Below are 24,625 nucleotides of genomic sequence, written 5' to 3' on the forward strand. Positions count from 1 at the left end.
ATTTGCTCAATTACAAATATACAAGTTGTTAGGTTCACCAACAGGCATTCCCAAATGCACGCACAAATAAAGAGACAATACAATCTTCTGGGTTTTCTTGCAAGAGAGAAGGTTCGTTCTGGCGTCACACGCAGCTTTTCCCTGTTTATTAGCTTCAAGGACCCTAGTTACAATGGACGTCTCAGCTCTCAAGGGAGGGGTGGGAAACAGGAGTGAGACGTCAATAGTCAAAGACCCTAGTTACAATAGACGTCTTAGCTCTCAAAACAAATGAAGGTCATGTAGAGCCGAAGGTTCTTTGCCACATTCCAGCAGTCCAAGAGGATTCGACCTTCCTGTTGTTTGGTCAAACTAAGGAGCAAAGCATTTACTCCGTTCCAAGCAGATGTACTATAGTAAATGTTCTAATGTTAATAAACTAAGTAAAGCAAGGTGTTCTTCATTGCGAGCAAATATATAATAATGTAAGACTAAAAGCCCTAACGCAAGTCATATTAAATTATTTCAACTAGTATCAGTATTGGAAATATATATGTACATTTGTAACTGGGCCCGGCGGTTTGAGTGGTTAGCACGTCGGCCTCACAGCTCTGGGTCCCTGGGTTCAAATCCAGGTCGGTCCACCTGTGTGGAGTTTGCATGTTCTCCCTGGGCCTGCGTGGGTTTTCTCCGGGTACTCCGGTTTCCTCCCACATTCCAAAAACATGCATGGTATGCTGATTGGACACTCTAAATTGCTCCAAGATATGAGTGTGGACGTGAATGGTTGTCTGTCTCCTCGTGCTCTATGATTGGCTGGCCATCGATTCACGGTGTCCCCTGTCTGTGGCCCGAAGTCAGCGGGGATAGCCGCCAGCATCCCACCCCCTCGGTTCAGAAAATGAATGAATGAATTTGTAACTAAGAATTGATACTAGAATATTGAACCAAAACCCTAACTATCTGAATCAACATTATGACTTAATTTTAAATATGTGATTAATGTGACATTTAAAGTAGATGTTACTGAAGGTCATGTCAATGTCACGGTGTCGATGTGACGCTCCTATAAGTGTGTTCGGGACTTAGCTTTCTCCCAATATTTTAGCTCACAGGTTAGCCGGGAGCCATACGTACCCATAGGTTCCCTACCCCTGGTCTACACCATCGGGAGGCGAAATTGAAATCACATTCAATAATTTCGCTAAATGATGTGTTTAACTTCCGCCTCGGAAAGTGCATCTGTTTTGATAATCTATTTAAAAGATAAAGTTGCTTCACTTCACATAAAGGCTAAATCATATATAAAGACTAAAAGAAACACTGGAGATTTTATGTAAATTAAACTACGACTTGCATGAGGCCAAAAACACTTGTCATCATCAATGTAAGTGTTTGAATTAGTGGTATTCCCAACAATAGACGTTCAAGCAATATAAGTATAGTGCTCATATTCTAAATAAAACCCATAGTAATGTCAGCTGCGGATACAGTTTGTCATTATAAGTAGATGCACACGATAAAGTTATGAATTACGTTTTTTTTTCATCGGAGACATTCTATTTTATTCTGAAGAGGCTGTTGGCGGATGTAAAGTGCTGGCGCCTCCTTCTTGGGAAGAGAATGACAGGGCTTCGCTGGTTTCGGTCAGGTCTTCTGCCTGGGTAGGAGGAAAACCTTTAAATCAGTGACACTTTGTCAACCACGGCACTGTTGACGGTCAAGTACAGACGGAAAGATTGGTTTATACTGGGTGTAAGATTACATACGTATTGTCGTTTCATTTCACTCTTGCTTAGTATACACTGTAGTATTGAGAGTAAACGGTGAGTGACCTTGCTACTACGGGATTCATGTTCATAAAACGAACATCTCACGTGTAACAGGAGGACGGCTGTGGGTAATTAGAAGTCCACATGCCAAAACCTTCAGTTTCGGTGTACAGTTTTTGGGAATCAAACATTCATTTCTTCGTTTAACTTTTGTACTTCCAGCAAGTGTTTATTTTACAGCTAATGAGAATTTTGCGTTTCCACTAGATTTTTGACAAACTAGAAGGATGAGCAGCTCGTTGCAGCGGTAAGTTCAATAGTTATTTAAAAAAATAAGATGGAATAGTTTCATTAATACAACTTTGCACTTAGCTATCGGGAGCCATCTCTTCACTAACCAGATAAACAAATTTGCAGACATTTTTACAGACGTTTTTAATTTTTATTTTTTTCTCCCAAAACAATGAACAACAGCATAAATATTGATGTGTTCCACTTTGTATTGTTATTCAATTTTTACATATTTTAACAGTCCACGGATTTTTCACCTATATTAAACTGAATGATTGACTGCATATGTCCTGTAACATAAAACCATTGAGTATTCTGTATCAGAAAGAGATCCCAGAACTGAACATGAACATTAGTATAAAGTAATACTTTGAGATACAAGTTTAATGCGTTCCGGGACTGAGCTCGTATGTCGATTTACTCGTATTTCAAATCAATTTTTCCCACGGAAATGACCTAAATACAAATTAAATCGTTCCCACCTTCTGAAAAAACACAAAAAAACCAGGATATTTACAATGGAAAAACATATTTTTAATCGGTTCTAATTCACCATGTACTAACAGAGTAACAAAACACTCTAGTGCAGGGGTGGGTAAACTATGCCGCGGTGGGTGCGGGTTTTCATTCCAACCCATAAAGAAGACACATTTTCACCAATCTGGTGTCCTATAAGTGCAATCAGTGGTTTGCAGTCAGGTGCTTCTTGTTTTCTACAGAGATCTCATTAGTCAACATGTCTGTTCCTGATCGGTTGGAACAAAAACCAGCGCCCACAGCGGCCCTCGAGGACCGGTTTGCCCACCCCTGATCTAGTGGTTATGATGTTCAATACTAAAATGTCACATTATTCAGTACAGACAAACGGTAGCGTTTACCACGGAATGTGCGGAGAGAGCGACACTTTGGACTTTTAATCTTACCTCACACTATACTTAATTCTAGTTTTGTTTTAATTTTTTTTACTTTTCTTCTTCTGGCTTTGCTCTTTTTGCCTCGCTTCTACCTTCACTTTTAGCCGGAGTTATTAAAAGGAACCTATCTAGGATTGTTTGCTTTTGTCTTCCCTTCAAAATATTACAAAAATGACGCACGCAAATGTCCTCACAATAGGATAATGCATGACCACTTGTCTGGGTGCTCCTCTCGTATTGGCGAGCCAGCTCCATCACGCGTACACCACGCTCATGTTTTTCGATTATTTCGTGCCTAATATGGATTGTAATCATATGCCTTTTCTTCGCACTATTCATTGCACCTGCTTGCTTTGGACCCATTGTTTTTCCCTTAATTCTGCACTGACTAATGCAAAAAATCACGGAAAAATGCAAAGCCTCGCCGAGTTCTCGTAGATATCTTTACACGAGGGAGATGCGGCGAGAAAGACGCGCTGTTAACATAAGAAGGCTCTCGCGTCTCGGCCACCTGGCTGTCTCGTATGCTCGTATCTCAATCCAAATATTTGCTCAGAATTTTACTTGTATCCCAAATTTCTCATATGTTGGGCCACTCGTATGTCAAGCTTTTACCGTATTTGAATCCAAAGATTCAACTGATGCAACATCGTCTGAATTAAAATTAAATGAATGAAATAGGTGCTAAATTACTGTACAGTAATGAGAAACCATAATGCATTAATTTATAATGATCTCATTCTCTTGTTAGTTTATAGACATTGCACAGAAAGCCTGTTCACTTCCCATGTCTATTACTGTCTTTTACTACACATACGAATTAGTGTTCCCGTAAAAAACACCTTGGCAGCTGCTTATTGCTATTAAAGCATACAGCGAAGCAAATAATAATGAATGAAGCAATGAAGCAAATGATAATGAATCAGACTTACTGTCAAAAACTGGAGTTGTAAATTCAAGAAAGTTGATCTTGTGTAATTGAACATCCTGTAAAGTTCATGAATAATGTTTTTCTGCTGAACTGACAAAATGATCGGGCTCTGTTTTTCGCAGACTTATGAGTCACCTTTTCATATTTTGGAAGTGGAAGAGGAGAGCACATATTTGTCTCTACCCAGGTGCTGCAATTTACTGCAAGAGGATTTGCTCCACCATGATAGAACAAGGTGAACTGCAGATTATGATAAAAATATCTGTCTTGGTTAGCATACACTAAATATGCTCTCTATATCTTGCCTTTGGTTTATTGTGTTTTCAGGTATTTTCTCAGGCTGCGGAGTATTTTCTCAGGCCGCGATAATCGAGGGATTACTGTAGTGTCTTATTTGTGTGTCTCCTTACGCATGAGCGCACCGGCACAATACAAAAGAGAGCTGTGCTGCTGCTCTTAAAATCTTCAAATTTGCATTGATCGTGGTAGTGTGTGTGCATGCTCGGTCCTTGTTTCAGAGGGAGGGCAGCTGACACTCGTCTCATTACCAAAAAAGGTCACCGAATTCCAGCAGTTTATGGTAGATACGGCTGTCGGCACCACACATGGTAAGAAGATCCTGATGAGCGCGATAATGGTTAAGAGTCCAAAAAGTGTGCATATTGCGCTAGGCACATTGTCATGTTGCCGCACAAACGAGACATTGTTCATGCCCGAAGGAAATTAACACATTGGATCAAATCTTACTTTCAAGCGATCTACCATTAATAGCTTGGTGATTGACTGATGGATCGCGATCGATGTGATTTAGAGTGGTCAACCAGCCTAGCATGCACGTTTTTGTGATGTGGGAAGAAAACAAATTATCCGGAGAAAATCCATGCAGGCAAAAAGAGAACATGCAAACTCCACACAGGAATGTCAGAACACAGCATGGATTGAACCCTCAATCTCAGAACTCTGAGGCAGACATAATAACCACCCTACCACCGTGCTGTCCTATGTCCTTTATTTCTTTGTAAACTTTAAAAAAAAAAAAAAAAAAAATCTGGATATTTCTACGTTTTAGCCTGTGGATTTGATCCACATCTAAGTAGAACCTATGTAAATATGTGACTGATTGACGGCTGGATCTTTATTCTAAATTTCTTGTGAATACACCATGGGTGAGCCCAGCATTAAAAACTGTGTAAACATAGAGCACTAAACTTAGTAATGGTGACAAAGTAGAATGGATTAAGAAGTTTGGAAGTGTCCATGGCTCACTACTGAAAAGCCCCACTAAACAGTCACGGCACTCTCATGGAATATTAGAACATCAAAGCAATGTTTTTCAGACACAAACTTAAAAATATATATATACGGTATATGTATTAATTTTTTATTTTTTTACAAGAATTTTGATTCCTAACATGGGCTTGAATTGAACCGTCAACCAGTAATTTCCATTCACGCACAAGATCGTACTTGGCACAATTTGGATTGTTCAACCTAGCATGCATGTTTTGGAATGTGGGGGGGAAATCGGAGTACCCGGAAAAACCCACGCAGGTATGGGAATAACATATTAACTCAACACAAGAAGGTTCGTACCCTGCATTAAACCCTTGAACACAGAACTGTAAGGCCAATGTGTTTACCACACTTTAACCATGCTGCCGCATACAAGACTAAAATCAATTTGTTAGATTAAAATGAATACTATTACTTTACACCAAATTATTGTTTTTTTAACAGCCTTTTTCACTGTTTATAGATCCCATAGAGATCCACAAGAGGAAGCTGTCCCTTTGGTTCAGCCATCTTCCCCAAGAAGAGAAACAGTTTGGAGGCTACTTTAGCACAGAGACGATGCATGTCGATCCATTAATCCTGGAAAGGAAGCCAGAAGAAAGAGCAGGACTTCTCAGCTCCTCTGTGAAAACCCAGGCTTCTGTTGTGCCCTCCTTAACAGTAGAGAAACTTTTTGAAACAAATGAAGACCACCACCAGGACCGAGGACTTAATGTACTTCTGTACGGGGCTGTGGGAACAGGAAAAAGCACAATTGTCCGAAAGCTGATTTTAGATTGGTGCGCAGGGACCACACTGACCAACTTCAAACTGGTCATTCCATTTTCCTGTGAGGATCTTGGTGAACTAACAAAGTAAGACCATTTTGTAGAGTGTTATTTAGCTTGTGTTTTTTTTTCTCAGGCTACAATCACTGCGTAGGAGTTGGGTTTTTGAAAACGAAGCTATGCGTACATATTAGCATAACTGCTTCTCTGTATGGGGCATCGCTGTGAAAATGTACCCCTCCTGTCATGCAACATGAATAGCAATGTGTTACAATGTAGCCTTGAAGAGGATGAGTAATGCTGAATGCTTATGAATTTTAAGAGTAACGACTGTTCTGCAAAGATGATGCCACAATAAATGAAACTTCGATAGTATGAGGCTAATGGGCCTAAGCAATATTTACTGTACACCCAAGTAGGTCTCCTTAACATGCATGAATATTATTTAGTAAAGAGTATTTTTTTGCCAAAATGGTTAAATGTAAAGACTACTCAAAACCTCAGTTACATGATCATACTGTAAGTTATTAAATATTTTAAAGAGCTCAAGATAAAAAAATAAATAAAATTACCTACCGTATTTACTGACATGTAAGCCGCCGGCGCGTATAAGCCGCAACCTGAAAGTTGCCTTGAAATTTTTGAATTTTGCAAGTTATCACGTATAAGCTGCCCCCCTGATTCCAAATTTTCACTTCCGCATTCATGGTTTTAATAGGGAGTACACGTGTTAGTTTGAAGGAAAAATCTTAAGAAAAATTATCACGTTGTATTTCTGAGATACTATGAATCAAAAGCACATTATTAGGGTCAATATCATAAGGCAAGTTAAAATGCCTGTCTTTGTAAATACAAAATATCAAATTATTAAATTTGAAAAAAGAATTAAGTGTCTTGATGAGAACCTGATGCTTTCTAATTACAGAAATTAAAATTTTCTTACCAGAAGTTTAAGATGTTGTGGCAGCCATATTGCTTCTAATGTCAAAATATCTCAATTCTTTCGATGGTTCATATTACTTCAATAGTTGTCACTTTCGAACAAGAAATATGTTAGGTTCATCCAATTGTAGGTTTATCCTTAGGTTTTTCCAATTCAGCTTTCAATAAAAAAGGCATCTATAGTCACATCTCACCATTTAATTCTTGCAAGAAGAGAATACATCCGGACCGCTCGGCCGACCAAGATTATTCTAAAGAGCGGCATTATGTCCTGCCCATTTAAGGCTTCAAATCAAAACAATTACAAGGTTATCGATTCCATTTGCGTAAGCAAGAAACAAAACAATTCCATAATCAAGCAAACCAAGCGTCAACCTAGCGTCACAAATTAAAACAATATGCGAGTAATCGATCCAATTGCGTAAGCAAGAAACAAAACAATTCCATATCAAGCGTCACAAAGGAAAAACAATATGCGAGTTGATTGATAGCCATCCGTTGAGCCAACAACAATTTAAGCGTCCTTCACCGATCTTCATTGCGAACTCGCATCTGGGGAAAGGGTTGAGGTGTATCTTCCAGTACTCAGTCCTCGGAGCAAGAACTTAATGTATTGTTTTATGTCCTTGCGAACTTGTATCTCTCGCTGGACCCAGCTGTCCTGGAGAGCGACCTTGGCGTAAGCGTTTGTCTTCGTTGAAAGCGATCAACACATATATATATTGTTTAATATAGTTACACATTTAGGATGAGCATTACTATTCCTAATAAGCAAATATATTGATTAATATAGTAAGCATGTATATTGTAAGGCTTTATATTCATTGCAAACACATTTATAATAATGATTACTCCAACAAAATACAATGAAAAAAAAGGTGTGAGGCAAGCACAGTCATATGCATGCACACCGACTGACATGATTAAATTTTGTAACTTTTTGGCCGCGCGATAGAAATTCTTGTTGATGCCTTAAAGCGTGAAAAATTCCGTAACTAGGGGGCGAAAAAACACCATATTCTTCACACCGTGACCTACGGGTCCACTTTAGCTCAGTCAAGCAATTTAACGTTTTACATTTTTGTGATTTGTATTGAACAGGGTCGCATCTTTGAGAGACCTGATCAGTAGGAAGTACCTTCACTTGAAAAGAAACCCCCTGCTGAGTGGGGAAAGCAACCAAGCCAAAGATATTCTCTTCATATTCAATGGCATGGAAAAGATGGAACTTGACTTCCGCATTGGTTCCACCGAACTTTGCAGTGATCCAAACGAGCCACTGCCTGCACGTGCGATTGTTGTCAACCTTCTCCGCAAGTACCTTCTCCCCGAGGTAAAAGAGCATGCAAAATTTCACGACTAATATCCGCCTGCTAAAAATGTAATTTTTAGTTGGACAGTGCGATTATTGCAAAAATCTAGACGGGCATTAATTGAACCCATATTGGTAACTGAAATGAACAATAAGGAAAGGCGCTAATGTTTACATGGAAATCGTTCAGAATAGAATTTTGATCAGAAGGGGCTAGCTCATGGTAGCATATTCTGAGTGGGGTGTGTACATGAAGCATTTTATTCTGATCAATTAATCTTTTTAAAACTTTTACTAGAACCTAAGTGTGCCCAAATAATGGTGATGGCTATGTCTTAGTAATTTCTTAGTGGATCAATGTCCACGCTTTTGAAGTGTGGTCAGAAATGTAGGGATCATATCAGTGGCTGATGAACGGTCACTTGAAATCACCAGACTTTAAACTTCCCTGGGACGTGGCTCTTGTCAACCCTTCCTAGTCCTTCTCTTAGAGCTGGTGGATGATAGTGGCAGGTAGCTGTGTGTCAGACAGGTCGGCCGTTTACAGTATTCCCAAGCTTCGGACTGGTTGTTCAACCCACAATGGGGTATTTTCTCTGTCTATTGCGAAGGAGATTAGGTCATTTGCGGCTCCTTTTTAGACAGAGAAAATGGGGGACTTAGATGGATTAATTCTCATTCTGGCCCATCTGAAGAGTTCTTCAAATCTCTTTAAGAGCCTGGCAGTGCTTGGGCCTATTTGTGAACGGCTTTGGCCTGACCGTGGCCTCACTTCTTACACCATCCGCCCATCACGATCACCTCATAGGCTGCTGTGAAGATGATGGGAGTGATAAAACAGCTCATTTAAATTGACGTTTTGCAGTTGGGCCAGCTTGTGGTAGATGCATGTGTGGTGCAGACGACTTGGAAACTGCTGAAGTAACTAGTCACCAGCCACTGGATGCAGGTTGGACTATGGAAGAACTCCCACTAAAAGGTGACAAGCTGGTGGAGCACAGAACTTCAGGCATTTTCCACATCCAGCTGGATAACATGCAACCTAGCGTTCTCATGCTTGGCAGCCTGGATCTGGTTGCAAAAACTATTTTCCACCAATAGAAATTAAACTATGAAAGCGAGGGAGCGAGCGAGAGAGCTGGTTCCCTGCGGTTGGCTAGGATAGGTTCCAGTACCCACTGCAACCTTTGTGAGGTTAAGCGTTATGGAAGATGAATGAATTAATGATTCTTTCAATCTATGATGTCAATTCAATGTCCTTCACATAAGAAAGTCCAAGTCATTTAAACATGAATTATCACAATTTCTAATTGGAAGGCATTCCATAAATACTATTGCAACTTTAATTTCTCCCAACAAACACAACCACATTCTTAGTATATGTATGGTGTACAATTCCCTGAATGCTGTGTCAAACAGAGGTGTTTTAACACACTTTATTCAAATGTCAGGGTTTTTAATTGTCTGTATTTTGTATGTTTCTCAGGTCAGTGTTTTAGTGACCACCAGACTTTCTGCCTTGGACCGCATCCCTTCAAAGTATGTTAGCCGCTACGCACAGATTTGTGGCTTCAACGACCCGAACCGCCAACGTGCATACTTCACCAGTCGCCTTCTCCAGCAGAGTGGGGAAACTGTGCAGACACATGATGCTCAAGCTCTTGTAGAGCTCCTTTATCTCAATCTCCAGAGGGAAAGCCAGCTGGCAACAGCCTGCTTCCTACCGTCTTACTGCTGGCTCACATGTGCCACATTGCACTTCCTTCATTTTACTGATGCCAAGGCACCCATTCGCACTTTGACTGGCATTTATACCAGTTTTCTCAGGCTCAACTTTGGAGGGGAGGTACTGGGCAAAGCTACTGGAGCAAGTGTGCCCAATCAGGATATACATAGTACTTTAATGTTGTATGTTGTCAGCACAGTTGGCAAACTTGCCTATGATGGTGTGACATACAAACGCACCTCATTCTCAGAACAGGAGCTAGAGCAGTGGATTGGAGGAAAGACCAAGACTGATGAGGAATTGCGTCAGCTCGCTGTCTTCAGAACTGATGTACTAGACTTTTTTCTGGCTCCCTGCGTTGAAAGTTGTAAACATTTACCCACAGAACTTTGTGAAGATGATGAGAGGCGGTATGTATTTGCTGTTCCAGCCATGCAGGAATACATGGCGGCGCTCTATGTGGTTCTAGGAGAGAATAAATCAGCTCTGGAAAAGCTGACAAAGCAGGTATCTGTAGCCATTGGACAGGCAACTGAGGATGTCAGTGCCATTGTTAATATATTTTCCAAATTCATCCCACTCAGAATCTTTGCATTCTTCAACCTAATCAAGCTTTTTCCAAAGTTTTATGAGAAAATCAGTACTCGAAACAAGGGCAATCTTGCAAGGACGATTGCAGCTGAGCTATTTCGCAAGGAAGATAGCTACAATGAGGATGTTTTGGACCAGGTTGAGAAAAACCTTCTGGGAGTGCATGGTCCTCCATCAAAACAGCAGATTCAGGCACTGCCTTTTGAACTGTACCCAATCTTTATGGGTGGACTCTTGCATTACAGCAACCGAGTCCTTCTAAAGAATCTTGGCTGTAACATCCAGAGTGACACTGTGGCTCAGATCACACGAGCACTTCGGAAATACCTTGTTAGAGGTAACATCCTTCCTGCGTTCTGTATTAATATTAACATTTCATTTGTATTTGGACTGCATTGTAGATATTTTCCAATAGTTTAATGCAACCTGTTGTCTATGTGTGTGCGTGCGCATACATTTATACTCTATTTACTCGCATATAAGCCACTTTTGTTGGACAAAAAAAATTATGACTGAATCGGGGGTGCTTATCTGCGCATAAAAACACGACATGCACGAAACCGCAAGTTGACGACGCCATGACGCGATGACGTCACAACGCAATGGCGCCGTGATATAATGACGCAAGCGAATGCAGCCGATATGGTCATTTATTTCAAAATAGAGAAGAAATAAACAGATAAAACGCTAAACAAAATTTATTTTAACGTCTATGAATGAAATTCAAGTAAAAAACATGTAGCTTGCATAAAACGTGAAAAATCTCACATTCCCGTCATTGCTCGCTCAGGGTACAGCCATCTTATCTAGGTCCCGGGGCAACCATCTTACCTAGGGTGCTGCCGTCTAAAGCTAGTTAAACGTGCTCTGACTGGCCAGACGCGAGTAGCCTTAATTTTGAAATAAAATTCCTCTTTGATTTTCTTCATTTTATTTCTTGTTCGAAAGTGACAACTAATGGAGTAATTTGAACCATCGAAAGAATTGAGATTTTTTGACAATAGAAGCAATATGGCTGCCACAGCATCTTAGACTTCTGGTAAGAAAATAGTAATTTCTGTAATTAGAAAGCATCAGGTTCTCATCAAGATAGACTTATTTCTTTTTTCAAATTGAATAATTATATATTTTGCATTTACAAAGACAGGAATATTAACTTACTTATTATATTGACCTTAATAATGTTTTTAATTCATACAGTATCTCAGAAATACGACTTGTGATGGGTTTTCTTAAGATTTTCCCTTCAAAGTAACAAATTTGTACTCCCTATTAAAACCATGAATATGGAGGTGAAAATTTGGAATCAGCGGGGCGGCTTATACGCGAGAAATTGTGAAATTCAACCATTTCAAGGCTATTTTAAGGGTGCGACTTTACGCGCGGGTGGCTTATATGCGAGTAAATAATGCAATCCAAATTCATATTTGTTTTATCTCTGAAAACCGTGCCACAAAAGATGGTACAACAAATATGGATTACCTACCCCTGACTTACAAGTAAACATAAAACAAATTTATTTCTGATAAACTGTAATATAAAAATGAGTGACTTTTTTTGTACCTGACTACTTATTTATGTGACTAGTTATTCATGTTGACTACATATCAAGGTTGACTACCGATTATTTATTTTTTCACCTTAAGGTGATGTTTAAATCCCATTCTATTTTTATAATGACAGTGAAGGCACTCAATATTCAAGAGTAAGACCCAGTTCATGTATATTTCAATTCTCTTTGATTCTTAGATACTGTACTTAACAATACACATGTACGAATAATTAGAATGATTTTATCACAATGATATAAAGGATTAATGGTATTTCTACATTTTCTTTATTAGAAATTAATAAGCCACAGCCGCCAGAGGAGTTAATGGATCTGTTGGTTCTTCTGTATGAGTTTCAAAATCCTCGCCTAACTGCGGAGGTCCTGGCCTCAATTAGAAGCATCTGTCTCCACAATGTACGAATGACTCCCCTCAAATGCTTCGTGTTGAGTTCTGTGCTTTCCTGCGCCCCTCCAAGGTAAGGGACTGTGCTCTCAAATACAAAGCACTTTTTCTTGACTTTGTTTAACACTCATCCTGTTTACTATATAAATGTATCTTCAAATTAAAATTATTAGCTATTGCCTGTATGTAATTTTATAACATTATATCCTCCTGACTACCTGTAGTTCAAATTTGTCTTCTGTCGAGGACATTTGTCAACCTAAATACCTCGCACCCAGTGCATCCAATTGCATTAATTTTGTGCTCTATAGTGGACATTCAGAGCTTTCCAATAATACAAAATTGCTTATGCAGTATTACAATTACTTCACATAGATTGGGGAATTTCAAAATAAATGTGATTTGACAACATTTTTTTCTGGTAGTCAGGAGGATATTATTGCTTTTGAAGGTTAACTCATCACGCTCACAAATCTTCCGTTTAACCATGATTCAGCAATTGTTTTTTCTAACTTCATAGTGATAACTGTCATAGCTCCAATGTGTGGCATCATCCATTGTCTTGCATGATAATTATTTCAATTTTTACTTGAATACAGAAACATATTGCTGCCACATCAAAATCTTAAAATCTTTTGGCATAGTTTACATTCTTTGAAAATATGGAACCATAAAAAAAAGTGTTCCATTTTATGTTGAGAAGGACATGTATGACAGACTGGCATGGATTGAGACATACCAAATTTCCTCTTCTTCTCTCGTTGTAGTTACCAACTGGAAGAGTTGGATCTTTCCTCGTGTCTCCTTACCAGAGACATGCTTCAGATGTTGTCACCTGCCTTCAGACACACTCGCAACCTCAAGTGAGGCAAATGCAGAACCTTTAAAAAAAAAAAAAAAAAATCCCAGTTGTTTGCTGTGAAGGTCTTGATTGATTTCAGGGAATGAGAATGTTGCTTTTTCCCTCCACTTTTGTGGGTGCATAATCTATTGGAACAAATATTAATTTCTCTTTGCTGGTAAATTTTAATAACCCAGATATTATAGGGCCTTAAAATAACTTACTAGCTTAATCTCGTTTTAAAGGGAAAGACAATACAGACACTCCCCTACTTACGAACGCAATTGGTTCCAAGCAATTGTTCATAAGTTGAATTTGTTTGTAAGTTGATTCAGTGCTATATTTTGTATTATAATTTATGTTTAAGGCCGATATAAGTATATTGAAGGTTTATATAAGTGCATTTGTATGTTTAAGGCTTGTATAAGTAACACACATTGGTTTGTACTGAAAAAAAACATTTAATAAAATGGAGAGAATATGTACAGTACTGTAGAGAGAGAGAGAGATTTATGTATTAGAAACTGGCCAAAAGAAGCAACCTAATGACGATTGCAGTTTTCTTCTTTTTTTCATCATAAATGATGCGGTAGCACTGTATGGCATCATTCAATTGATTTGCAAACTTTGTGCAACGTTCAATATTTGGGTCCTGCTGCTCGATCTTTCTGTTTATAAATGGTACTGACGGTCGAACGATTCAATGCCCGTGAAACGCTCACCACTCTCACGCGCATCAAGCTTCATTATTATTGCCACTCGTTTCAAATGAAATGGCTTGCCTCTTCCTTGCAACTCCCTCAATAGAAGCCTTTAGCTTTTTACCAACCATATTCAATATTGGATGCATGAGATATTTAATGATACAAATGAAAAAGGTTCTTTGCACACTGGAGATACATTCACGCACTTCCGCATTGCAACGAAGAAGAAGGTAGATGCTGGGTGAGCTGAGCTCTCACAGCGCCAGGCGTCGGTATTAGCGGCGGAAAGAAGTACTACTCCGAAAAAGGCGCGAAATACAAAATTGGACTTGCGAACATTTTTGGACTTAAACGCAATTTGCAGACATGTTCGTATGTACCGTTGTTCGTAAGTTGAATGTTCGTAAGTAGGGGAGCGTCTGTACCTGTGGACATACATTTTTTCAGTGTCATTTTAGCCCAAGGGTGGCCAAGTCCGGTCCTCAAAGTGGAGTGATGGATGTCGGATGGCAAACATAGTTACCTACAGAGACTGGACGTGACGATTTAGAATGGATTGTCGATGCCCGCCCCAAAGTGTCGGCGAGCATTATAGTTTGAGCTTTCGTCAAAGCTGGAATCACTATTACGAAACCCCACGGCGACAACTCTGTCTCTAACAGTGAGATGGAGCCCAGCATTGTTGGATGGCGAACTCCCCCACTTGGCCAAAATCTTTATGTCAGATAGGAACTTTGACGGATTTGTAGATGTTTAAATGCTTTGACTTATATTACCGCAAATACACATTACGCCAATAGAACACACCCAGTTTTGCCCCTGTTGCCATTTTAAAACATATGTTCTGCTAGCGAATGTGTCAAGCTCTCACTACCATTTGTTTCGCCCATTGAGCCAAAGCACCTTTTGTATTGGCAAACTACAGAAATTGCACCCCCAAATGAGACTGTGGCTTTTCAGTCGGTATGCCCTATAGGTGTGGAAATACGGCAGTTAATAGTTTTACAGTTTCAAAATGTTAAAATTCTCAGAGGGTAGTGGTTGGCCTTGGAATTTTTCAATGAGAAAAAGGGTTGGGAAACACTTTGTTTAGACTAATTTAAACAATATTGTCCTCATTAAAAACATATTAAATGTATGAAAATCATTAAATTTATAGCCAAATAAGATTTCCGAACAGGTTTAAATCAGTAGTCCAAGTAGGTTATTTTACAAGGGTCCAATAAAAATGTATGATGTAGTTCAGGGGTGTCAAACCGGTCCTCAAAGGGCTGCAGTGGGTGCAGGTTTTCATTCCAACTCAACAAGAGGATACCTTTTGCAAGTGTAATCAGTTAATTAAAGTCAGGTGTTACTTATTTTGGAAGACAACTGATTGGTTAAAATGTCGGCACTGGATCGGTTGGATCAAAGACCAGGACCCACTGCGGCCCTCGGCGGAATCGGTTTGACACCCATGATGTAGTTGATGACCTGTAAAGTGCAACAACCAAAACAACTATCTAACCTCATGTTTCAAGCTTTTATCTCTTAAGAAGAAACATTAATATGACAGATCAAAGTCACAGGTTTTTAGCCAGAACGATCAATTTTTCAACTTGATCTGGTTTGAAAGTGAAATCAAATTTTAAAAATGCTTAGCGGAAGTTAACCCACGACTGATACACGTTTAAACATAGGGGACTATGTTTAAACATGTATCAGTCATAGGGACTATGTTTAAACGTGTATCAGTCATAGGGACTATGTTTAAACGTGTATCAGTCGTGGGTTAACTTTCGCTAAGCCTTTTTAAAATTTGATTTGATATGTTGGTGGGGGAGAGGCAGGGATGTCGCTCAGGATTGAGTTTGGAGGGTGGCAGCTGAGCTTATCTCCCATCCCATCATCGACATTGGGTGCTGAATAAAAGCATATCATTGTCCCACGTTTGAAGTTTCCAAGATTAGTGTATCACCTAATGAGCAGCTGTCAGGTGAGGCAGCCATAAGATGTTGTCAGCGGAGAGCCTGATGCGCGTAAGACCCTGATATATCTTGCGAACAGTATGTTCCCAACCTCTAATAAGATCATGCACATCCTGCAATGTGAGTATTGCGCCTGTTTAGATCGCAGTACAAACGAGATATCGCTCAGGCTTCATGTTCATCCTTGTCAGGGTCACGGGGTGCTGCAGCTCATCTCAGCTGACTTCAGGCAAAAGATAGACTACACCTTAAATTGGCCACCGGTCAGTCGTAGAGCAAACATAGAAACAGACAACCATTCACACACCGTCCCTGAGTAGGAATCGACCCCACGTTGCCCACAACGACTGCAGTATGTATGTAGTATATACGTGGGTTTAACTGATTTCACAAAATGGCTGCACTCATAAGTAATGTCATTGTTTTCTGTTCTAACAATATTTTTGCATTATCTGAAGAAATTTGAAAGTGAATACTTTCCTTGAATATTTTAAGTAGTTTTTTATCTAATGGTAATTTACTGTATTCTAGGTGTTTTCTTTCCCTTTAAAATGTACTAAACCTCAATTTGGAATGAAGGTTTCATTGTGACAACATCCAACTTCCTTACATAAAGACTAACACAAACTTTAGTGAATAACAATTGAATGACAAAAGTCAGTAATATTTAGAGCTCTCAAAAATAAGGTGAAACAAAGAAGACATTGTTAATTTCAGTGTCTGTGGTTCATTTTTAGTGGAACAAAACAATTTTTTTAAACAATAAGCATGGATATGCTGTGTGTTGTGATTTTTGCCTTTGCCTGTCTCTGTTGTTCTCCTACAGCCTACAGTTCAATAACCTTGCTCCCGACTCCTGCATCCTCCTGAGAGATCTACTAAAAGACTCCAAAAGTTGTGTTAGAGTACTGCTGTAAGACAACCCTTTAACAACATTTTTCTTGACTTAACATATTTACTCGCATATAAGCCACCTGCGCCTATAAGCCACCTGCGCTTATAAGCCGAACCCCTAAAATTGCCTTAAAAATGTTGAATTTTACAATTTCTTGCATATAAGCCGCCCCTTGAGTCTCAATTTTCACCTCCATATTTATGGTTTTAATAGGGAGTACAAATGTCTTACTTTGAAGGGAAAATCTTAAGAAAAATCATCACACGTGGTATTTCTGAGATACTGTATGAATCGAAAGCATATTATTAGGTATCATAAGTTGTATATATCGAATCATAAGTTAATATGCCTGTCTTTGTAAATGCAAAATATTAAATTATTCAATTTGAAAAAAGAAATGTCTATCTTGATGAGAACCTGATGCTTTTTAATGACATAAATTACAATTTTCTTACCAAAAGTTTAATATGTGGTGGCCAAATTGCTTCTAATGTCGAAATATCTAGATTTTTTTTGTTGAAAAAAAATCATAGCGGAATTTTGTTTTATTTCATAATCACAAATGTACAATCGAGCAGGTATTGGAACGTGATTTTTTTCACGTTTTATGCAAGATACGGTTTATTTTTTCCTTGAATTATATTCATAGATGTCAAAATACATTTTGTTTTGTGTTTTATCTTTTTGTCTATTCTTTATTTTGAAATAATCAGCAGCATTGTCTTGCGGAATTTTGTCGTAATGTCATCATGGCATCGTCGTCAACTTGCAGTTTCGTGCATGTTGTGTTTTTATGCGCATATAAGCCCTACCCTCGATTCAGTCATCATTTTTTTGTCTGACAAAAGCGGCTTATATGCGAGTAACGGTGGATAAAATAGTTTTAAAAAAAGTCAAATAAACTGTTGGTAGTGGTGGTGTGGTGATTGTTTTCATGGTACAGCAGTTAGTCACAAATTTCTCACCAATAAAATATACAGTACAATAGTCCAGCATGACATAAGTGGCTCAATATGTCACCAAGAATGAATTAAATTACAGAAATATCTTGCATACAGACTTTGTGACAACCGACTACTAGACTCTGGAGCCTCTCTTCTTCTCGAGGCCCTTCCAGAAAACCAGTCCCTGAGGCATCTGTCCCTGATGCACACCAGCTTGGGGGACCAAGGGGCCCTTGAGTTGGTTGAGAGACTTCAGCAGCATACTGGCCTCCAGGAGCTCAATGTTGCTTATAATAACATTGGAGACAATGCTGCCCTGGGACTTGTAGATGCTTGCAGGGAACATCCCAGCATTGACATTGTTCAGTAAGAGGTGTATAATTTTGTTAGTTCAAGTGAACATTTTTGATGTTGCCAAAATTCTTTCTTATCTATTTGCTTAGTTTGTACCTGAACCCCTTGAGTGATGTCGGCAAGCAGTCCTTGTATGTCCGAGGCATTCCCAAGAGCCGCGGCAGTGGGCGACGAGTCAGAGTCCTTGCTTCCGTCACTGAGGGTTCTGATCTGTCAGAGGACTGGCATCCTATTCTCAGTGTCATTCGTGAGAATGCCTCATCCTGGGACCGAGATCGTTTGAAACACCAGCTTAAGGTAACCTATTGCTAACATTGTTTCTGATGGAAGGAATTTTGCATGAGCTGAAGTTTTCCTTTCATTCTAATATATGACTGTGCTGCTGAAATTACTTTTGTCCAATGTTGAACTTTTCCATTCCCAATTTTCTACCCAACTCCTGGATGACAGTTAATGCTTGTAGTGTCAGATTTTATCTGGTAGAGGTCAATGAAAAATGATCTGCAATGCCATCTGGCAATGATAATGCAACAGGGGATTTAGGGTTCCCAAACATGATATTGGTTCACTGCCTGTCACCTCTGTATTTAAGCTTCCATTGCCTCAGCTAAGACCAGACTTATGTCAAACTCAAACACATTTTTGGGGTCAATCCTGATGATGAGAGTGTCAGATTAAAAGATATGGTTTCATGAAGTTGGAGTGTGTCTTTAGACGGATGAGTGGTCATACTATTAGGAGGGCCCAGTTCGCTGTTCTGCAGGACCGTGAGAAATAAGTGTGCATCCCGATCCCCAGGCACAATGAACGAACGTGTCACAAACTATCAACATCTGCACTCTCATTCTACGCTGCTAATGATGTAACACTATTGGATAATATTCAGTTACAAGTAGTAGAAACACGTAGGACAAGCCACACTAGACCCTCACGACAAACAGGAATTCTGACGCACAAGACTGCATTGTGGTCATAAGATTTCCAAAACACTGGACTTGTAGTGAATATGTCACACCACATGAGGTAATCAGCACCTCTGAACTCTAGAAGTTGGCCATAACAGTCAATCTTTCTTTGTGTCTGTCAAACCAAAATTTGTTTACATTTGTGCACAGCTGTCCCGACTAGTTGACATCGTCGATGGTGTAAATGTGTCAACTAGCACACTATGTACATATACACATTATGTAAATGGTCACATTTGCATAGCTGGCATGGTTTGGGATATCTGCGCTTTAGATACAGCTGCAGCCACTGGCTGACTGATGGAAGGACCCCACAATGCTCAGAGCCACTCAAAGCCAGGAAGCAACAGGTGAGCTTCAGACACCAAGGCCTTCTCACAGGCGTAGGGATACGTCATCGCTTTCACCAACTATAATTGGCTAGTGATAGAGAGATAGTGGACTAACCAGAGCTAACAACTGTGTCTGGATCAAGCTGCACAAGCAAATTTATTGTGTTGATTTAATAGCGGTTTTGTCAACCCGCAATGGCTGAAGGAGGAGAAGAAATGGATTTGTTTGCAGATTTACTGTCAAAGACATTTTCAAGACGGACTTTTCAAGCAAAGCTGGACATCATTAAGAAAGGTCGGACAACTCCGAAGCAAGCAAGCCTGTCACAACCGGGAACGAACATTTTCAGCACTAAATCGAATAAAAATGTATGCCAGAAATACGACAGGACAGGCTCGACTTTCAGCATTAGCTTCGATGGCGATAGAAAAGAAGGAGAAAAGAAAGGAGGATGGATTTAGTGTACAGATAAAAAAGATTTTTGGTGAGTAAAATATGGCTATATTCGTAAATAATATTTAAATTGTATGAGGTTATTATTGATGCTTTTTATATGGTTTTATAGCCATTAAATAGTTTTTGAGGGTTGAATTGATTCAGACATAGCACTGAAGCACATATAAGCCGCATGTGCACATAAGCCGCACCCTTAAAATTGTTGAATATTACAATTTCTCGCTTGAAAGCCGCCCTGATTCACAATTTTTACCTCCATATTCATGGTTTTAATAAGGAGTACAAATGTGTTACTTTGAGGGGAAAATCTTAAGAAAAATCATCACACGTGGTATTTCTGAGATACTGTATGAATCAAAAGCACATTATTAGGGTCAATATCATATAGAAGTTAACATGCCTGTCTTTGTAAATGCAAAACATCAAATTATTCAATTTATAAAAAGAAATAAGTCTATCATGATGATTCTAATGACAGAAATTACATGTTGTGGCAGCCACATTGCTTCTAATGTGAAAATATCTAAATTCCTTCAATGGTTCATATTACTGAAATAGTTGTCAATTTCGAACAAGAAATAAAATGAAAAAAAAATCATTTCGTTTTATTTCATAATCAAGGCTACTCGCGTCTGGCCACTCAGAGCACGTTTAACTACATAAGACAGCAACGCCCTAGGTAAGATGGCGGCGCCCCATCCTAGGTAAGATGGCCACACTCCAAGCAAGCATTGACAGACAAGGGAGTTTTTTTCATGAATTTCATTCATAAACGTCAAAATCAATTTTGTTTACTGTTTCTCTGTTAATCTTCTATTTTGAAATAAATGATTGTATTGGCAGCATTGTTCTGCATCATGGTGTTATGGCGTTGTCAACTTGCAGTTTCGTGCCTGTCGACTTTTTACGCGCATATAAGCCGTACGCTGTATTCAGTCATCATTTTTTTGTCCAACAAAAGCGGCTTATATGCGAGGAAATACGGTAGGTATGTCATCCACCGCCAATATAAATTGTCAACACGGGCCTAGAGCGCCCTCTGGCGGTTCAGTGTAACTGTCCGGTCCACGATGATCATTCAACAAGGTCGAACACAAGAAAGCACACCAAGACAGATGAGTGAGATTTTGACGCTTCTGCAGAAGGGGAGTACGGAGAGAGAACAAACAGAGTTACTCTGTGTAAGACTCCGGTCAATCTTCGACTGTTTCCGCTCTCCGACTCCCCTTTGTGCATCAATAATGTTATTAGGGCAAGATTGCGTGACAGACAAAGTCTCTATGACAAAGATGCAGGGCTGTGACATGGCTGAAGGCTGTGATACGGATGAAGGCTGTGACACGGATTGAAGGCTGTGACACGGATTGAAGGCTGTGACACGGGTTGAAGGCTGTGACACAGATTGAAGGCTATGACACGTATTGAAACATTCTTTTTGTTTACGCAAGATTATTTCACAGTAACAACAGGTGGAATGATATATTGTGTGAATAATTTCAAGTCGCACTGCAGTATAAATTCCAACCGACCAAACTATCAAAAAAAATAACGAGTCTGGAAAATGTGGTATTTAAGAGCCCACTGCCACATGTTAGTGATTTAAATTTACAATATGGTTGGGTTGTTTGATTAGCGACATTGTGTTGAGGCAGACGTTAGAGTTATGTTATGCTATGACAAATTTAATCAGCAAAAACTCAACAAGGTTTCAGTATTAATCAAAAAGTTTTGTCATCGTTGACGAAAACAATACTGTTAATAAGGTGATTGTGAGGTGTCTTTGACAGTCATATAGTACCCGCCTGTACAGGTGTTCCTCAGGGATCTGGAGTGGGGACGTCAACAGCAGCAAAGTTTCTTGAAAAAGCTTCACTTCCGAAGAGTGGAGAAAGGTGTGCGGCAAACACTACGGATGTTGGAGAACAACACGCCACATTCTTCTGCATCAGCCAAGAAGTAATTGCAATGAACTCAATAATTATACTTAAAATTCATAATGCACTTTGAAAGTCACCATTGCAATTACAGATGGGTGTGTGCGTGTCACTACAATTTAGCTGATAGTGTGCAAAGGTCGCTTAAATATTTACTATGTCTTATATAAATTGACTTTGTAATATTTACATTTATTCGTAATATGGATTATCATTTATCTATTTTAAATTCGTGTGTATATTGTTAAAAATATTTTGTGAATATGCTGCTGTGAGTCTGAGGAAGTGATATTTTTGGCCACATAGCAAAAAAATGCATTTCAATTGTATGTTACAGTAATGCCTCTTCTAACAAAATTAATTGGTTCCAGAAGTGTTTTCATAACTTAAATGTTTTGTAAATAGACACATTTTACATGAGAATGCCAATACCTAGCTGGCTCTGGCGTCCACCTACAGTACGCTAACCTCAGGTCTGGCATCATGGAGACGTAAATCCTTTCTAGCCAATAGGAGGCCACCGGAGTGTTGGGGGATACCCAATGAGAGAGCACCTCTATGATGACAATTTCAAAGTAAAATAGAGAAGAAAAGGATGTTTGAAATTCTGAGATTTCGTAAGTTGAATTTTTTTCATATCCAGAAACAACATTTTCTAGAGCTGCCAATCTGCGTCGACCCCATTTTAGGAGTACCCTTGTCCCATTTCCGGAGTATTCCCCGAATGAATGCGATTGACGCATAACCGATATAAAATGTAAAAAAAATAAGCGTATCAAATGTTATTATCATGTTTTTACATTAATTGAAATATTGTAGTTTTGGAAACTATTGAAAAGGTACAGCGTAATGAAAATAAGTTTATCTTTGTGTCTGGGTCCTTTTACTTGTGTTTTACAGTCAGTAATTCCAACATGTGTCATGCTGAAGTCTCACTTGCATGTTGTGCAATGTTGGTCCTTTTGGAGATGATTGCCACGCTGAAGTCGCACAAGACGAATCATTTGTCAGAACTTGTAACTCCAATGATTCACAATGCACTCGTGTTACGTGTGTCTTTGCCATTAGGAGAAAAAAACAAGGCAGTCTGTGGAATTTCAATTTTACTTTTTGAATTTTATGGCATGAACAATTTTTCCTTATGATTGAAAATAAAGATTTTCATAAGAATACTAAACAAAAGCAGCTGTTCATCCTTCATAGCAGGCTCAAAATGAACAACAACTGACCTGTTCACTCTGCAAACATCTCATGAGCTTAAAGACATTAAAAGCACAACCAAAGAGCACACATGCTCCTTACTGGCTCACTAGGAACCTACCGGCAATAAAATAAAAAAAATTAAAAAGCCCCAACCAACGTTCCCTCCAATTTTTCATACGTCTGGGCATACAGAGGATCAGTGTGGGCAACATCATAAATGCTCGCAACGGGCACACACCAGTAGAACACCTGCCATGAGCAGGTGCATGTCGTGGTACCTTGCTTGCTATATTTTTGATGGTGAAAAGGCGGGCGGGTGAAAGGGGAATGCACGTGTCATGCTTGACAATATTAGCAATTGGCAATGCTGTTTTCCTCTGCTACCAGCAACAGAAAGTTCCGGATTACAGCCGAAATGGGTAAAACGAGATCGTAAAAACGTATTTTAAAAAAAAATCCCGTAAAAAGGTTGTTACACAGCGCACACAATTTGAGATGATCAAAAAACGTATACCTTGACAGGTATGTGATTACTAGCCATAAATGATCTAGTCCTATTAAAATGTAATGATTCATATCTGTGGATAAAATATCTAAATAAATGACACTAGAATCTGCACAAATCTGACTTCAAGTTGACCTCATTTTTCAAATATGTCCTCACTTCTCATTCTGCTTCAAACGACTTTTCTGCCGAATGTGTCACTCGAGATAGTCAAGTCCATTTATGTGCAATATTTTTCCATCGGAAAAATCGCTTACAACTTTAGCTGATTTGATATATTTCATAAGGGACAGCACATTCATGAACATACATATGTAAATATGTAAGATTGCAGCCAAGGGCTAATTTCCATCTATAGTCCATCGTGTAAATTGAAGACAAACGATGACATACCACAAACACACACTGAAACAGACGCACACTTGGCAACGTTTTCGACAGTTCTCACCCAATTTCACCGCTTGTTCTTCTATTTGCTCCGACAGCCATTCCATCTTAGAAGAACTGCATTTCTTTTTTTACTTTGACTCGTTTGGCCATGATAAAGGCTTGGCAGCAGCTCCACCGAGTTGTTGGCTATATGCTAACCTGCGAAATTAACTCATGCCGCGGAAGTAAACACACGCGATGTGACCCGAACCGCATCATATCATTGGCTGGACACGGTGTTTGTCAGTTTTATCCGAAATGACCTTTTATTGTCGTTTGTCGGTGACAGGCTGCCACTCTGAGTTGCGACGCAAAATGGCACAGAAAAAAATGTAATGTCTTTTTTTTTACAATTCAGGTTGGCGTACAATAAAAGCATTCAATTCAATTTGATTTTGTGCGCTGCATATGTTTGCCATGCGCAGAGAACGCGAGAGTAGTGCGCAATTGCGCATGCGCACAGCTTAGAGGGAACCCTGGCCCCAACTAATTTAAAAAAAATTAATAAACCCTGAGACAAATAAAGTAACTATCAGGCTCCAAGGATCGATTCTTATACATCTTAAGAATATATCTGCCTTTAGGCATTCCCAAATGCACTCACAAATAAAACAGACATCTG

At 39.2% G+C, this 24,625-nt stretch overlaps 1 protein-coding gene across 8 annotated transcripts; it reads left to right on the top strand.

The window, feature by feature from the left end:
• The first annotated feature begins 1,523 nt into the window (after positions 1–1,523).
• Positions 1,524–23,061, top strand: nlrx1 (NLR family member X1). Of its 8 annotated transcripts, none has more exons than XM_077611093.1 (13): positions 1,563–1,643; positions 2,019–2,058; positions 4,010–4,122; positions 4,406–4,495; positions 5,644–6,034; positions 7,991–8,222; positions 9,688–10,855; positions 12,363–12,546; positions 13,241–13,336; positions 16,812–16,898; positions 17,939–18,190; positions 18,268–18,475; positions 21,743–23,061. In XM_077611093.1, the coding sequence occupies exons 2-13, from the start codon at positions 2,039–2,041 to the stop codon at positions 21,890–21,892; spliced, it is 2,991 nt and encodes a 996-aa protein (XP_077467219.1). In that variant the 5' UTR covers positions 1,563–1,643; positions 2,019–2,038; the 3' UTR covers positions 21,893–23,061. The 8 variants fall into 8 exon arrangements, with proteins under 8 accessions (XP_077467218.1, XP_077467225.1, XP_077467222.1 ...); XM_077611094.1 differs by lacking the exon at positions 1,563–1,643 and adding an exon at positions 1,651–1,805; XM_077611092.1 differs by lacking the exon at positions 2,019–2,058 and having other exon boundaries at positions 1,524–1,643.
• Positions 23,062–24,625: the final 1,564 nt, after the last annotated feature.

This window comes from Stigmatopora argus, chromosome 10, assembly GCF_051989625.1.
Source record: "Stigmatopora argus isolate UIUO_Sarg chromosome 10, RoL_Sarg_1.0, whole genome shotgun sequence".
Classification (NCBI taxonomy): domain Eukaryota; kingdom Metazoa; phylum Chordata; class Actinopteri; order Syngnathiformes; family Syngnathidae; genus Stigmatopora; species Stigmatopora argus.

Excerpts from the sequence above, each read along its gene's own strand:
- nlrx1 (XM_077611092.1), top strand. The coding sequence starts at position 1,603 with ATGACAGGGCTTCGCTGGTTTCGGTCAGGTCTTCTGCCTGG. Across the intron at positions 1,644-4,009 it reads CGGTCAGGTCTTCTGCCTGG|ACTTATGAGTCACCTTTTCA; the intron begins GTAGGAGGAAAA and ends TGTTTTTCGCAG. Across the intron at positions 16,899-17,938 it reads AGTTGTGTTAGAGTACTGCT|ACTTTGTGACAACCGACTAC; the intron begins GTAAGACAACCC and ends TCTTGCATACAG.